Source organism: Orcinus orca, chromosome 11 (genome assembly GCF_937001465.1).
Source record: "Orcinus orca chromosome 11, mOrcOrc1.1, whole genome shotgun sequence".
In the NCBI taxonomy this organism is placed as follows: Eukaryota; Metazoa; Chordata; class Mammalia; order Artiodactyla; family Delphinidae; genus Orcinus; species Orcinus orca.
Window position 1 is genome coordinate 82,458,704 of NC_064569.1, and position 14,209 is coordinate 82,472,912.

At 39.9% G+C, this 14,209-nt stretch overlaps 1 protein-coding gene across 4 annotated transcripts in view; it reads left to right on the forward strand.

Moving 5' to 3' along the window:
- ANO4 (anoctamin 4) overlaps positions 1–14,209 on the forward strand; it is a 426,079-nt gene that overhangs the window by 226,393 nt on the left and 185,477 nt on the right. For 3 of the 4 annotated variants that reach the window (XM_033427646.2, XM_004269479.4, XM_004269481.3), the window contains 2 exons: positions 5,387–5,523; positions 7,974–8,132. In XM_033427646.2, the coding sequence (XP_033283537.2) occupies positions 5,387–5,523; positions 7,974–8,132 (296 nt within the window). Of the gene's footprint in view, positions 1–5,386; positions 5,524–7,973; positions 8,133–14,209 lie in introns of those variants that run through there. The other variant, XM_049694721.1, reaches the window with a different exon arrangement.

The following is a 14,209-nucleotide window of genomic DNA, read 5'->3' on the forward strand; positions in this document are numbered from 1 at the left end:
TCTAGGTCTTTGTTAAACATTTCTTGCATCTTCTCAGTCTTTACCTCCATTTTTTTCCCGAGGTCCTGGATCATCTTCACTATCATTATTCTGAAATCTTTTTCTGGAAAGTTGCCTATCTCCACTTCATTTAGTTGTTTTTCTGGGGTTTTATCTTGTTCCTTCATCTGGTACATAGCCCTCTGCCTTTTCATCTTGTCTATCTTTCTGTGAATGTGGGTTTTGTTCCACAGGCTGCAGGATTGTAGTTCTTCTTGCTTCTGCTGTCTGCCCTCTGGTGGATGAGTCTGTCTAAGAGGCTTGTGCAAGTTTCCTGATGGGAGGGACCTGTGATGGGTAGAGCTAGTGGGCAGAGCTCATTAAAACTTTAATCCATCAGTTGAGCATTTTCTGACGCTTCAGCATTTCTAATCTAGGCTGAAGGTCTTGAGAGACTGGCAGGTAATAATGATGCCTTCATACCACTCATTCTCCAAAAATCAGATTGCCTGACATACTGATTTCCCTTGAGTGCCCAGGTAGCATCAGTCCCATAATAACTTCCAGACAGTAATTCTGGTGGGCAGCAATAAGGAAAGCAAAGGGCTTCTCTCCCTTTTCCCATGATAGCTGGTCCCTCTAGAATCAAATAGTTGGGCCTTTAATGTAGAGCAGAATTTCTCAACCTCAGCACTATTGACATTTTCGGCTGGAGAACTCTATGCTGTAAGGGCTGTTCTGCGCATTGTAGGATATTTAGCAGCATCCCTGGCTTCTTCCCACTAGATATGACTAGCACCACCCCTCGATATCAAAAATGTCTCCAGACCATACCAGATGCCTTCAGGGTGACTGTTTAGGGCCAGTTGAGGACCATAGATGTCAAAGGCTTTCTTGAACAGATTGTGCCAACACCAGAAAGTGATACTGGTAGAAGATGACGTGGTAATTTTCTATCCTTGGCGAAAGCATAAGGGCAATTCCTCATGGATGGATGAATGGATAGTCAAGAGTTTCTCCCCAGTGAGAGCCAGTCACCAAGACAAAAATCTCAGTGTGCTCTTTAGCTTCCCCCTTTATCTCTCATCTCATCCCAATCCATCCCTCTGAATAAGCATTCCAACTTGTAAATGCTTCCTCTGCCTTTTTGTATTGATGATGCTAAAATGCTAACTTAAGGTCCCAGAGTCTAAAATTAAGAAACCAACATTTCTTATGGATCTGCCATGTGTCAACCACCCTGCTAATGTGCACATAATCTCACATAATACTCTCAGCCACCCTTAAAGAAGTTTTCTGTACCTGTCTCACCTGTGAGGAGTTGGGAACACAAACTCACACCGCTAAGCGGTAGAGTTTGGAAAATAGTAAGCAGGTCTTCCAATGTTGTTAAAAGAATATTTTTACCCCATTGTTCACATATAACCGATATCTACTTAGAAAGTCATCACTATCTGTTTGAAAATTTAACCAGTATCTACTTGAAACTCTGGAGCTCCTGGCTTGTGAATAAGAATTGTGTTTGGAGAAACGTATATGCAAGGTCCCAGAGCCGTAGAACAGTGGAGAAAATAGGACTCTTACACATCATTAGACAGTGACCACTTCGAGGTCATTCTGTTATTCAACAAATATGAGTTGAGGGCTTACTCCATGCCTGGACCTCTGTACAGCAGTCAAGACAGACAGGGTCCCTGCCCTTATGGAACTTATATTCTAATAGGGTAGACATCCAGTATACAAGTAAACAAATGAATAAATAATTACAGACTATGATACATGCTGTGAAGGAAATGAGCAGTGAGAGGAGGAGATGGAGAGTAATTGGGTGAGGGGCAGCTTCTTTACATAGGGTGGTCAGGGAAGTTGTCTTTGACTTTGACATCTCCCACAGCATACTGTACTTCCTCAAAAGTGTTACTGCTTCTTCTTGATCACCTGGCAGTGTAGATGCTCCTAAACCTTGACTGTATGAAAAGATTATGATGTTTTTCCTTGGTAGCCTCAGAGCCTAAAAACCTCTAGTGAGTGTATTAGTTACTTCTTGCTGCTGTAACAAATTACCACAAACTTAGTAACTTAAAACAGCACAGATTTATTATCTTACAGTTCTGAAGGTCAGACATCCTCAAGGTGTCAGTAAGACTGTGTTCCTTCTGGAGGCTCTAGGGGAGAACCTGCTTTCTTGCCTTTTCTATCTTCTAGATTCCTTGACTTGTGACCTTGTTCTCTATTTTCAAAGCCAGCAGCATAGCATCTTCCAGTGTCTCTCTCTCTCTCATTCTGACCTTCCTGCCTCTCTTGTAATTACATTGGCCTACTCATATAATCCTGGATAATCTCCCCATTTTAAGATCCTTGACTTAATCAAATCGATGAAGTCCCTTTTCCCATATAAGGTAACACATTCACACGTTCCAGGGATTAGGTCACCTTTGGGGTCCGGATTCAGCCTATCACAGTAAGCAATAAATGTTCATTTTATTCCCATGCCTGTTTTATTTTACAAATGAAAAACTTGCCGTTAAATGAATTGCCCAAAATCACACACTTGGATACAGCTTTAGATCCTGGTCACCCCGTCTAAGTACATTATCATTATTCTCTCTATATCTATATTCTCTCTATATCTAGACTCTGTTCTTTATAGCACTCAGCACACTTCACATTTCTTTGATTATTTGCTTTGTTATTACCAGAAGGGCAGGAAGACACATCACTTATTCACCAAGTTACAGTCACTGCACAGCTCGGTGCCTGACACATAGTGTGAACACCTCTAAAATTTTTTTAGGTGAAAGAATGAATACTCTTTTGTATGCTTGGGTAAATAGAACTCAAATTCCTATAAATGATACTGGTCAGCAGCTTCTCATAGGTTAAAAATCCTTAGCTGTTCTTAAAGCATCAAAGAAAAAAATGAACTTCAATGTTGGCATATAATTTGAGTCAATAATGAAGGGGCCCCAAAAGCAAAAATAAACAACTGGGACCTAATTTAACTTAAAAGCTTTTGCACAGCAAGGGAAACCATAAACAAAACAAGAAGACAACCTATGGACTGAGAGAAAATATTTGCAAACAATGCGACTGACAAGGGCTTAATTTCCAAAATACACAAACAACTTATACAGCTCAGTATCAAAAAACAAAACAACCCAATCAAAAAATGGGCAGAATACCTAAATAGACATTACTCCAAAAAAGACATACAGATGGCCAACAGGCCCATGAAAATATGCTCAATATCACTAATTATTAGAGAAATGCAAATCAAAACTATAATGAGGTATCACACCAGTCAGAATGGCCATCATCAAAAAGTCTACAAATAGGGCTTCCCTGGTGGTGCAGTGGTTGAGAGTCCGCCTGCCGATGCAGGGGACACGGGTTCGTGCCCCGGTCCGGGAAGATCCCACATGCTGCGGAGCGGCTAGGCCCATGAGCCATGGCCGCTGAGCCTGCATGTCTGGAGCCTGTGCTCCGCAACAGGAGAGGCCACAACAGTGAGAGGCCCACATACTGCAAAAAAAAAAAAAAGTCTACAAATAATAAATGCTGGAGAAGGTGTGGAGAGAAGGGAACCCTCCTACACTGTTGGTGGGAATGTAAATTGGTGCAGCCGCTATGGAGAATAGAATGGAGTTTTCCTTAAAAAACTAAAAATGATTCTGCAGTGCCAATCCTGGGCATACATCCGGAGAAAACTCTAATTCAAAAAGATACATGCACCCCGATGTTCATAGTAGCACTGTTTACAATAGCCAAGACATGGAAGCAACCTAAATGTCTATTGACAGATGAATGGATAAAGAAGATGTGATACATATATACAATGGGATATTACTCAGCCATAAAAAAGAATGAAATAATGCCATTTGTAGCAACATGGATGGACCTAGAGATTATGATACTAAGTGAAGTCAGAGAGAGAAAGCCAAATATCATATTTAACTTATATGTGGAATCTAAAATATGATACAACTGAACATATTTACAAAACAGAAATAGATTCACAGACATAGAAAACAAACATACAGTCACCAAAGGCGAAAGAGGGGGAAGGATAAATTGTGAATTTGGGATTAACAGGTATACACTACTATATATAAAAATAGATAAACAACAGGGACCTACTGTATAACATAGGGAACTATATTCAGTATCTTGTAATAACCTATAATGGAAAAGAATCTGAAAAAGAATATATACATAAATGTACATTCTTCCTGTACACCTGAAACATTGTAAATCAACTGTACTTCAATAAAAAATAACAAAGGAACCCATACCTGGCATTATATTTTCCCATCCACTAGTGTTGAACTTTGCTATCTGGTGTGCTGCAACACTGTGTGCATTTGAGTGTGGTATTCTGTATTTACGACTCCATATACAGTACTTTATCTGTTGACATATTAGCATCAAGAGTCTTTTGGGAGAGTTCCTGAGTAGCTCAATTCGTAATTCCAATTCATGATTAGAGGAAGAAGAAAGGCAAAAAACCTAACTGCATGCTTTATTAGTGCATCAGCTTTTCTCTGTTAGGCCTTAAAGAAGTAACAAAGGAGAAATAAAATCACAGTTCTTACTGAACTATGCGAGTAGCACATTTACGGGTTCACTTAGCAAGTTGTATGGCATTTAAATAAAAACAAAAAAGTTTAAAAATATAGGTCATCTCCAACACAAAATGAGTTCTTAGAAGTCTTAAAGAACCTTATGCTAAACAACTATATGAAGGGAAGCTAAACAAACACAACGCCTCCTGTTATCACGGAAGACAAGTTATATTTACACTATGAAGATACTTTGCTTCACATTGTCCATCTTGCCTAATGAAGACACTGTTTGGTCAAACATGTTTTACATCTGACATCCGTTTCTCTTAGGAAATAATATACCTGTCATTCAAGGGGTTATTGAAACAAAAAATATGAAGCCAAAGGGAGATGTCTTTACTTTTTTTTTTTAAAGTATCTTAATTTTTTTTTAATTAATTTTTATTTTTGGCTGTGTTGGGTCTTCATTGCTGTGCACGGGCTTTCTCTAGTTGTGGCGAGCGGGGGCTACTCTTCGTTGCAGTGCGCAGGCTTTTCATTGTGGTGGCTTCTCTTATTGCAGAGCACGGGCTCTAGGCATGCGGACTTCAGTAGCTGTGGCATGCAGCCTCAGTAGTTGTGACGCACGGGCTCTAGAGTGCAGGCTCTGTAGTTGTGGCACGTGGGCTTAGTTGCTCCACGGCATATGGGATCTTCCCGGACCAGGGCTCAAACCCCTGTCCCTTGCATTGGCAGGCGGATTCTTAACTGCTGCACCACCAACAAAGTCCGGAGACGTCTTTACTTTTAGTATTGCTTTTAAGATCCCAGATTCTTACCCCGACTTGTATTTACTTTGATTCTAGTGGCCAAGGATGTCAATATTCTTTTTGATGAATTGGAAGCTGTCAACAGTCCTTGCAAAGATGACGATTCTCTCCTTCACCCTGGAAACCTGACCAGTACTTCAGATGATGCTAGCAGATTGGAAGCAGGGGGAGAGGTAAGTGTGTGCGATTTCTTAAAAACACAATTCTTGATCCAGGCAGGAACCTGACAAGCATAATCCAGTAGATTGTTTAAAGTCATCATCTCATTGAACTGTGGGCTCCTGAGGGAAAAAAAGGACCAGGTCTTGGAATCCTGTGATGTCCTCTAGGAGTCTAGCACATTTCAGGGATCTGAAATCTACTTACTCTCAAAACAAACTTTCAGTGGGTCATACACTTACCTTATACCTAAAGGCATTTTGTTTTTATAGAGAAGATTCTTAAAACCACCCATCATTTTAAAATGATCTACGTTCTGGGTGTCGCTAACTAGTAAAAAGTTAGCTTTACAAGGATGTTGAAATCTTGTAAAATTGAAATGAAATCAATTTCTGTTGAAATCTCCCAGCATGTAGAACAGTGACACAGAGTGGACCAGACCTCAGTAGGTGTTGGGTTGTCTGAAGCCTCTCTGAGTTTCCATTCGCCCTGTAATCTGGGAACTCATTGCAATTGTAAATAGACCCATCTGTTCATGTGTCATTTTGGGGGGAAAAATAAGTATTTTGTTAAAGGCATTCACTGTTGCTCAGCTGTGTCTCAGTGGAGTTTAATATCTCCTTTGTATATGCACTAGGTTTAGGTGATAGGAGCACAGATCAGAGTCAACTAATTTATTGTGTATTCTTAACATTCTTTAAGAATACACAACTAATTTATTGTGTATTCTTTATTATTCCAGAGGCTGTTAACTAGTGAAAGGATAACACCTTTGACCAGGGAAAATTGTTTACTTCTACCAAGCTTCCCAGTCCTCTCTATAAATACCATATGCTACTTATCTATATGTGGGGGGGTTTTTTGTTTGTTTTTGTTTTTTGTAAGAAAAAACTCATTCTATCATCATCTTTTCACACAGAAACTTTGGATGCCATAATGTGGCATAAAGGAAGGACCTTGAAAGGCACCTCAAAAAGCAGCTAGTGTAATCCCCTTAATTTATAGATGATGAAACAGTCTCAGGTAGGTTAGGGCTTTGCTAACCCTCCTCTTGAAGCCTTGGCTGGTTTTGCAGATAGATGCTAATGTGTTAAATCTACAGGATAGTTCCCTTCCCTGGCAGATGATTGTTAAGAAAGTGTTTATTTGGGTAGACGTCTGTGTACTTCTTAAGGCAGAAGCCAAAAATCGTCAGTGAGGATTGGTCATCAATTATAAATACCTACACCAGCTATGAGACGTGTTATTTCCATCACTCCTGACTGAGATTTTCGTTTTGGATGAGCTTGCGTGCATGTCACTTGTGCGTGAGTATGGATTCTAGCAGTGGCCTTGGAGGTCTTGCATGTGTTCCTTCTTCGTACTACTATTTGGAAACTGACGTGTACTGTGTCCTCCAATTTTGTGTGTGTTTATGCATACAGTTGACCCTTGAATGACGTAGGTTTGAACTGTGCGGGTCCGCCTATACAGGGAAGTTTTTCCATAGTAGACACTACATGACTACGTGGTATGTGGTTGGTTGAATCCGTGATGCTGAGGAACTGTGGATATGGAGGCCCCACTATGACTATAAGTTACAAGTGGATTTAACCCCGTTGTTGTTCACAACTGTATACACAAATATCACAAGAAAAATACTTTTCTTACTGTGGGAAAAAAATTTGAGAAATCCTGAACTAAAGTATTACTAAAACCATCAAACCACTTGTGGTCCCATCCTTCTCTCCTCCCGGATGGACTGTCTTCCTGAATTTTTGTGTTTTTTAATCTCTTGCTCTAAAAATGGTTTTACCATGCATACATAAGTAGCCTTAACAACTTATTTTACATTGATTTTATTTTGTGCTTTATAAAAAATGGTATCATGCAGTATAAAGTCTTTTGTGACTTGCTTTTTTCTGTCAATATTGTTCTTAAGATTTTTGCTTACTATTAGATGCATCAGTAGTTCGTTTTCACTGCTGTATAATATTCCACTGTATCACTGTTCTACAGTCTATTTATCTATTTGCCTCTTCATTGATTTGCACTGATTCCTATGTTTAATTTTTTTCTCTTATGAATAATGCTGCTGTGAACATTCATATACATGTTTCCTAGTTGCTTTACCAGGAATTTCTGTAGGGATATATGTTATGTAAATGTTCAATTTTACAAGATGATGCTAGTGTGTTTTCCAGAGTAAATATATCAATTTTCACTCTCACCTGTAGAATGTGAGAATTGTCAGTTGCTCCACATCCTTGCCAACATTTGGTATTGTTAGGTGACTTAAGTTTTGCCCATTTGACTGCTTTTTCCAATTTTTATTTTGTTTCCTCTTGTTTACATTTTTCATTAATAAAAGTGTAATTTTGATAAAACACAAGGAAATGCATTTAGTTTTAATCGTTCTTTAATATTACTCACCCAAGGCTCAATTTTGAGTGTCTTAAACTGGTCCCTTTCTCTTTGTGTGCAGACAGTACCAGAAAAAAACAAATCAAATGGACTTTACTTCAGAGATGGGAAGTGTAGAATTGACTACATTCTTGTGTACAGAAAATCCAACCCCCAGATGGAAAAGAGAGAAATATTTGAAAGAAATATTAGAGCAGAAGGATTACAAATGGAGAAAGAGGTAAATAGTTTGCTTGGATGAGAAAAAATATAAATATACATCTATTCATATTGGGAGACAATTAAAAAATAAGCAGTTAGTCATTATGTTAACTGAATGTTTCATTTGCTGAGGGTTTGCCAATCTGCAGTGTGTGGAGAATGTTCTAGCAATTAGATTTTCACAGCACAGTTTGCCTTTGAGAGCATTTTAATGCCAAAAGATTCCGTAAAAATCAAAATATTCAAGTTAAATGGATTGTTTCAAAGTGTTATAATTTACCTGATTTCCTACATCTACTGCTTCTCGATGTTAATGGCGGGCTCTATTTGCATGGATTAAAGAGAACTTCGGATAAAATGCAATCACCCCACCACAGAGGCTCTGTTTACATTTCAGGAAACATGATGGGTTTGGGTATCCTCACACACAGCAGAAGAGACTGGCTGATTGGGCCAAAAACAGCTGGGACTTACAGAGTGATTCTGTTTTTAAAAGACATTCAGGTTGTTTTTATCAAGTTCCCAAACTCAAGGATTACCTTATCAGTGTTTACTCTTCCCCTTTTCTCCTCTGCAGGGGAAGTTTGAGGATGGTACAAGAGGCCCAGCCTCTGATAATAATCCACAATGGGATTATTGTGTACCCAGAAGCGCTGTGCGCGTTTCTAGAACTTGGCCTTGTTGGCTGGATTATGTAACTCTTCTCAGATTTTCCCTGAACACTGTGCACAGCTACTGGAGCTTTTCATAGTCCAGAAGAACATGTTGCCAATTAAAAGGGTTTGCTTCTGATTCTGCTTTTCAAGGCTAAAGGATAGATCTTTGAAGTCAGACATCCATGTTTTTCTTTATACGGTGAAGGTTGCATGCTAATCTTGGTACACTTTAGATAAATAGGACGTTTCCAGGTCTGTTAGACTAGCCTCCACTCTGGAGCATTTCTAAAACAGAAGTGATATTTTTCTGGAAGTCTCCAAAAAGAGAATTAGAAAAACAGTGAGATGAGTATAGCCTTAAGGGAACAGGTTCTCATTCTCAGGAAAGTGGAAGCAGATAGCTCAAAAGACTGCTTCAGCTGGAGTTTCCCCCAGAGCAACAAACAGAGTTAAATATGTTGTTTTTTCCACTTTTGTGGGGTTCCAGAAAATCTTTCCTATACCTGCTGAACATGCCTTTGATAAATCTTATTCTTTAAGTTTCTATTGAGACAGTGGTGTATTCTTATCTTAACATTGATAGTGCATTAATATTTTATCCCTAAAAATCTTTTCTTCATCTTTTATTCTAAGTTTCAGAATTTTTATGTAAAGAAATAAAAGATCTGTATTGCGACATGATCTGAAATAACGAAAGTCCTTTGTGTGATTCATTCTGACTCTGTCCGAGTTTTGATTCCCATCAAAACTAGGTAACTTGCTTCAGTTAATGAAAGATTTATATTTGGAGCTTCGTAACTATTCTCTCCACTCCTGGGGCTTCTTGTGTGTAGGTCTTTTCAATGTCATTTTGTGGCTTACAAGTTAAAACTCAAAACGCCTAATACTTTTCCAAAAAAAAATACATTACTAAAGAAATGACACATCTCCTGTATGTCTCCTAAGAATCATCTGTACTACAGCATTCAGCTGCCAGGATTAGAGCAGGTAGCTGAGGACGGTTATTCTGTCTTTTAGTGCGCAGTTGGTTCTGTGTAATGCAGGGTTGACCATAGTGTGTTAGATGTTCAGCTCATATGATTTTAGTGGTATACAAGATAATTTTGTTTGGTTCTAATTTAAAACAAATTTTAATACCTAGGTATTTATTTTAATGTTTACTGGAAAAAATAGCAGTTGGGAAAAGGGCAATATCACCATATGGCAAAACTTCATAAAAACTTATGTAAGCATCTCTTTCTCTCCCTTCCCCCCAAAAGTTCTTCTCTCGGTGGCAGCTTCCCTACAGTCCTCTATCCACTACCAACAGCTTGGTTTTCTGGAAACTTCTTCCTAAGCAGCTTTTCCCTGTGGCCCAAACTCTGCATAAGCAGCACAGTTTGACTCTAACTCTGTCTCTGAGCTCTGCTTTGCGTCCTCACAGCCACAGCCAGTGGATCTCAGCACATCCTTCCTTGCTTAGAGGCAGCAGGAAATTATAGCTAAATTAATTTTCCCTGTCACAACTAATTAAAATAAAATGTCCCTTGTATGAACAGTAAATCTGTATCTCCATTGTATAATTAGATTTAAAACCCATCGGAAGCACTCTTATTTAAATCTAGTGTTTTCATAAATAGTTTCAGTAGAAAGACAGCAATTTTAATAGCTATTTCAGCTTCCAGAAGTTACTTCCACCTTTTATACATAAAACAAAGCACATAGTTCAAGGTGGAAAAGAAGAAAGAAAGCCCAGGGGGCTTCCTGTGAATCCACACGTACCTGATGTATAATCAGTGATGAACACTAAGTACGTTGTATCGTCTTCATTACCTGTGTGTCATGATGTCCAACAGTTACAGAAAATGTTTCACAGACTTAGAAGCTTTTGTTTCCAAATCAGTAAAGACAGGCTCTGTAGTTGAACAGTTTAATAGAAAGAGAATCTTTATCTCTTTTAACACTGAAAGTCAAGAAGCACAGCCAGGAAAATCTTTAATTCATGATAAAAGTGAGGATGTAGTCAAATTTCATCTCTCGTGGAAACTATGCCCCCCACCTGATTAGTCAGCAGGTAAGTGCTTGTTTTAGCATCCTGGGTCTTTAATATTCTGTAACTCATCTTTCATATAAGCCCAGAGAAAGCAATTCACAGCAAAGTTCCCAAATAAAGTATCAAATCCAAGTGATTTTCTTCTTAAGTGTCTGTCTGTTTAAAGAGATTCCCTTCTTTAAAGGTAAACTCATATTTATAAATTCACATTTTGATGCATTTGTAAATAAAAAATATTTTTTTTTCATTTTTAATTTTATGTCCATCATTGACTCTTTGGTACCTATTTTTAAATCATTATCAATAAGAGGTTTATATCTTCCTTCATATGAAGGGTCAGGTCATGGATGACTTTGGAATTATTTGGGATGTATGAGTACCAGTTAGATTAATGGAGCACCCTTCCTCTTTAGAATCACACAGAGCATGGGTGGAAACTCATATCATCAGTTGTTTACCAAATAACTGTATTTATATAAATCATACCATCTTGATGATAGTTAACTTCATTCAACACATATTTATTACACACTTACTCTCTGCCAGGCACTGCCTTAAGCACTAAGAACTCAGCAGTGAATAAAAAAGACAAAAAATTCCTGCTGGGCTTCCCTGGTGGCGCAGCGGTTGAGAGTCCGCCTGCCGATGAAGGGGACACTGGGTTCGTGCCCCGGTCCGGGAAGATCCCACATGCCGCGGAGCGGCTGGGCCCGTGAGCCATGGCCACTGAGCCTGCACGTCCGGAGCCTGTGCTCTGCAACGGGAAAGGCCACAACAGTGAGAGGCCCACGTACCACAAAAAAAAAAAAAAAAAAAAATTCCTGCCCTGTGGGAACTTAAGAACAAACTAAATGAGGAAATCTGTGTTGAAGAACAATAAATGCTAAGGAGAAAAAAGTAAAGCAGGAAGTGTCGAGAAGGGCTTGCAATTTTATGAAAGTTGGTAAAGGCGGGCCTCTTTCCCAGGGAACAAGAACAGCATGTGCAAAGGCCCCGAGTCAGGAGCATGCCTGGTGTGTTTATGGAACAGTAAAGAGGCCAGTATGACAGGAGTTGACTGAGCAGAGTAGAGAATAGTGAGAAATTATATCAGAGAGGCAACGGAAACCAGATGACATCAGGTCTTATTGGTCACTGGGCAACTTTAGTTTTTCTCTGCATGACATGGGAAATCACTGGACAGTTTTGAGCCAAGGCATGATAAGATCTGGTTTCTGTTTTATTAGGGTCATTGGGGTTTCCTGGTGATAGTAGACTGTGGGAAGTGGGGAAGTGGTGAGGGCAGACTCAGAGAGGTCGGTTAGGAGATTTGTCACAAGAATCCAAGAGAGAGGTGATGGTGGCTTGGCCAAGCGCACAGCAGAGGAGATGCTGAGAAGAGTGGGAAGTAGAGCCGATGGGAACTGAAGACAGATTGAATGAGTGATGTGAAGGAGTCACAGGCCATTCATCTGTCATACACTGTTCATCTAAAGAGTTGGAAGAGGGACTTCCCTGGTGGTCCAGTGGTTACAAACCCGCCCTTCCAGTGCAGGGGCGTGACTTGGATCCCTGATCGGGGAACTAAGATCCCACATGCTGCATGACACGGCCAAAAACAGAAAAATAAAGAGTTGGAAGAACTGCCATTTACAGCGCAGCAGAGGGAAATGGGTTCCCTTGTAGATGTGTTGAGTTTGAGGTGTCCTGGTGGTGGAGATGTTGAGTAGGAGGGAAGAGTCTGGAAGACAGGCAGAGATCTGGGCTGGAAAACCTAGAGGGTGTGGTGCCTGGAGGGAAGTGTTTCAGGAGGGAAGGAGCAGTTGTGTCAGATGCTGCTGCTGGACGGGGTGAGTAAGATGAAGACTGAAAGTTAGTCACTGAATTTAGAGATGTGGAGGGCTCTGGGGAGCTGGGCAAGAGAAGTTTCCACGGAGAGGTGGAAGTGAATTCATGACTAAATGTGTTCAAGAATTGGGGGAGAAAATGTGGAGACAGCAGATAGAAATAGCTTTTTCACGGAGTTTCACTGTAAAGGAAAAGAGAGAAATGGAGTGATAACTGGTGTAAGACTTTGGGTCAAGAAAGCGTTCTTTTTATTTAAGATGGGAGAAATAACTGCATGATTTCATGCTAATAGAAATAATTTGAGAGGCAAACTTGATGTTGGGGAAAAGTGAGGGAAGAATTTTTGGAGCAGCGTCCTCAAAGCAATAAAAAAGAACGGCCGCGAGTTCCTCCCATGCAGGGACCCACCTGCCTGCATCTATGTCCACAAATGCAGCCGTGCCCCTGCTGCTGAGGGTGTTCTGACTGTGCTCCTAGCTTAAGCCAACCCTTTGCTTTGGACATAACACCCCATCCTCTCAGTCCTACTCAAGGACATTGCCCCCTCCAAAGAGAAAATATAGTAGGCTTTAAAAACAGAAATTCACAAAAGAGTGCAATGTGTCAAAATAGCCTGTTTGTGTTTTCATTTGTTTCTCAGAAGGATTGGAATATCTCACTGTAGTAAACACATGCATAGCACTCAGGGTTGGGAATCTTGGACATTTTCTTTGAGATGATGACAAAAAATAGTATTAAATTCTCACTCTTGCCTTCGTGAATCACGTACTATTATCATCTCCATTTTATAGGTGAGACAATTGAGGCAAAGCAGTAACTTGCCCCAGGTGGCAAAGCCAGTAAGAGATAAAGCCCAGATTAAAACTTGAGCCTACTTACTCTTTACCCTTATATCATGTTGATTCCTGGTATTTAAAAATGAATCTCAGTAAAGAAGATGTGGCACATACATATACAATGGAATATTACTCAGCCATAAAAAGAAATGAAACTGAGTTATTTGTAATGAGGTGGATGGACCTAGAGTCTGTCATACAGAGTGAAGTAAGAAAGAGAAAAACAAATACCGTATGCTAACACATATATATGGAATCTAAAAAAAATGGTTCTGATGAACCTAAGGGAGGACAGGAATAAAGACACAGATGTAGAGAATGGACTTGAGCACATGGGGAGGGAGAAGGGTAAGCTGGGCCGAAGTGAGAGAGTGGCAGGGACATATATACGCTACCAAACGTAAAATAGATAGCTAGTGGGAAGCAGCCGCCTAGCACAGGGAGATCAGCTCAGTGCTCTGTGTCCACCTAGAGGGGTGGGTTAGGGAGGGTGGGAGGGAGACGCAGAGGGAGGGGATATGGGGATATACATATGCATATAGCTAACTCATTTGGTTATACAGCAGAAACTAACACAGCATTGTAAAGCAATTATACTCCAATAAAGATGCTAAAAAAGAAAGAGAATCTCAGGGTTGAAGAAGTTAGGACACAAGTGGAGTTATGAAAGGGAACCAGGAAAATCGGGGTGCTTAATGAAATTGGGTGCTATCTTGACTGTATTTCCTTGCACTTTGGCTGCCAG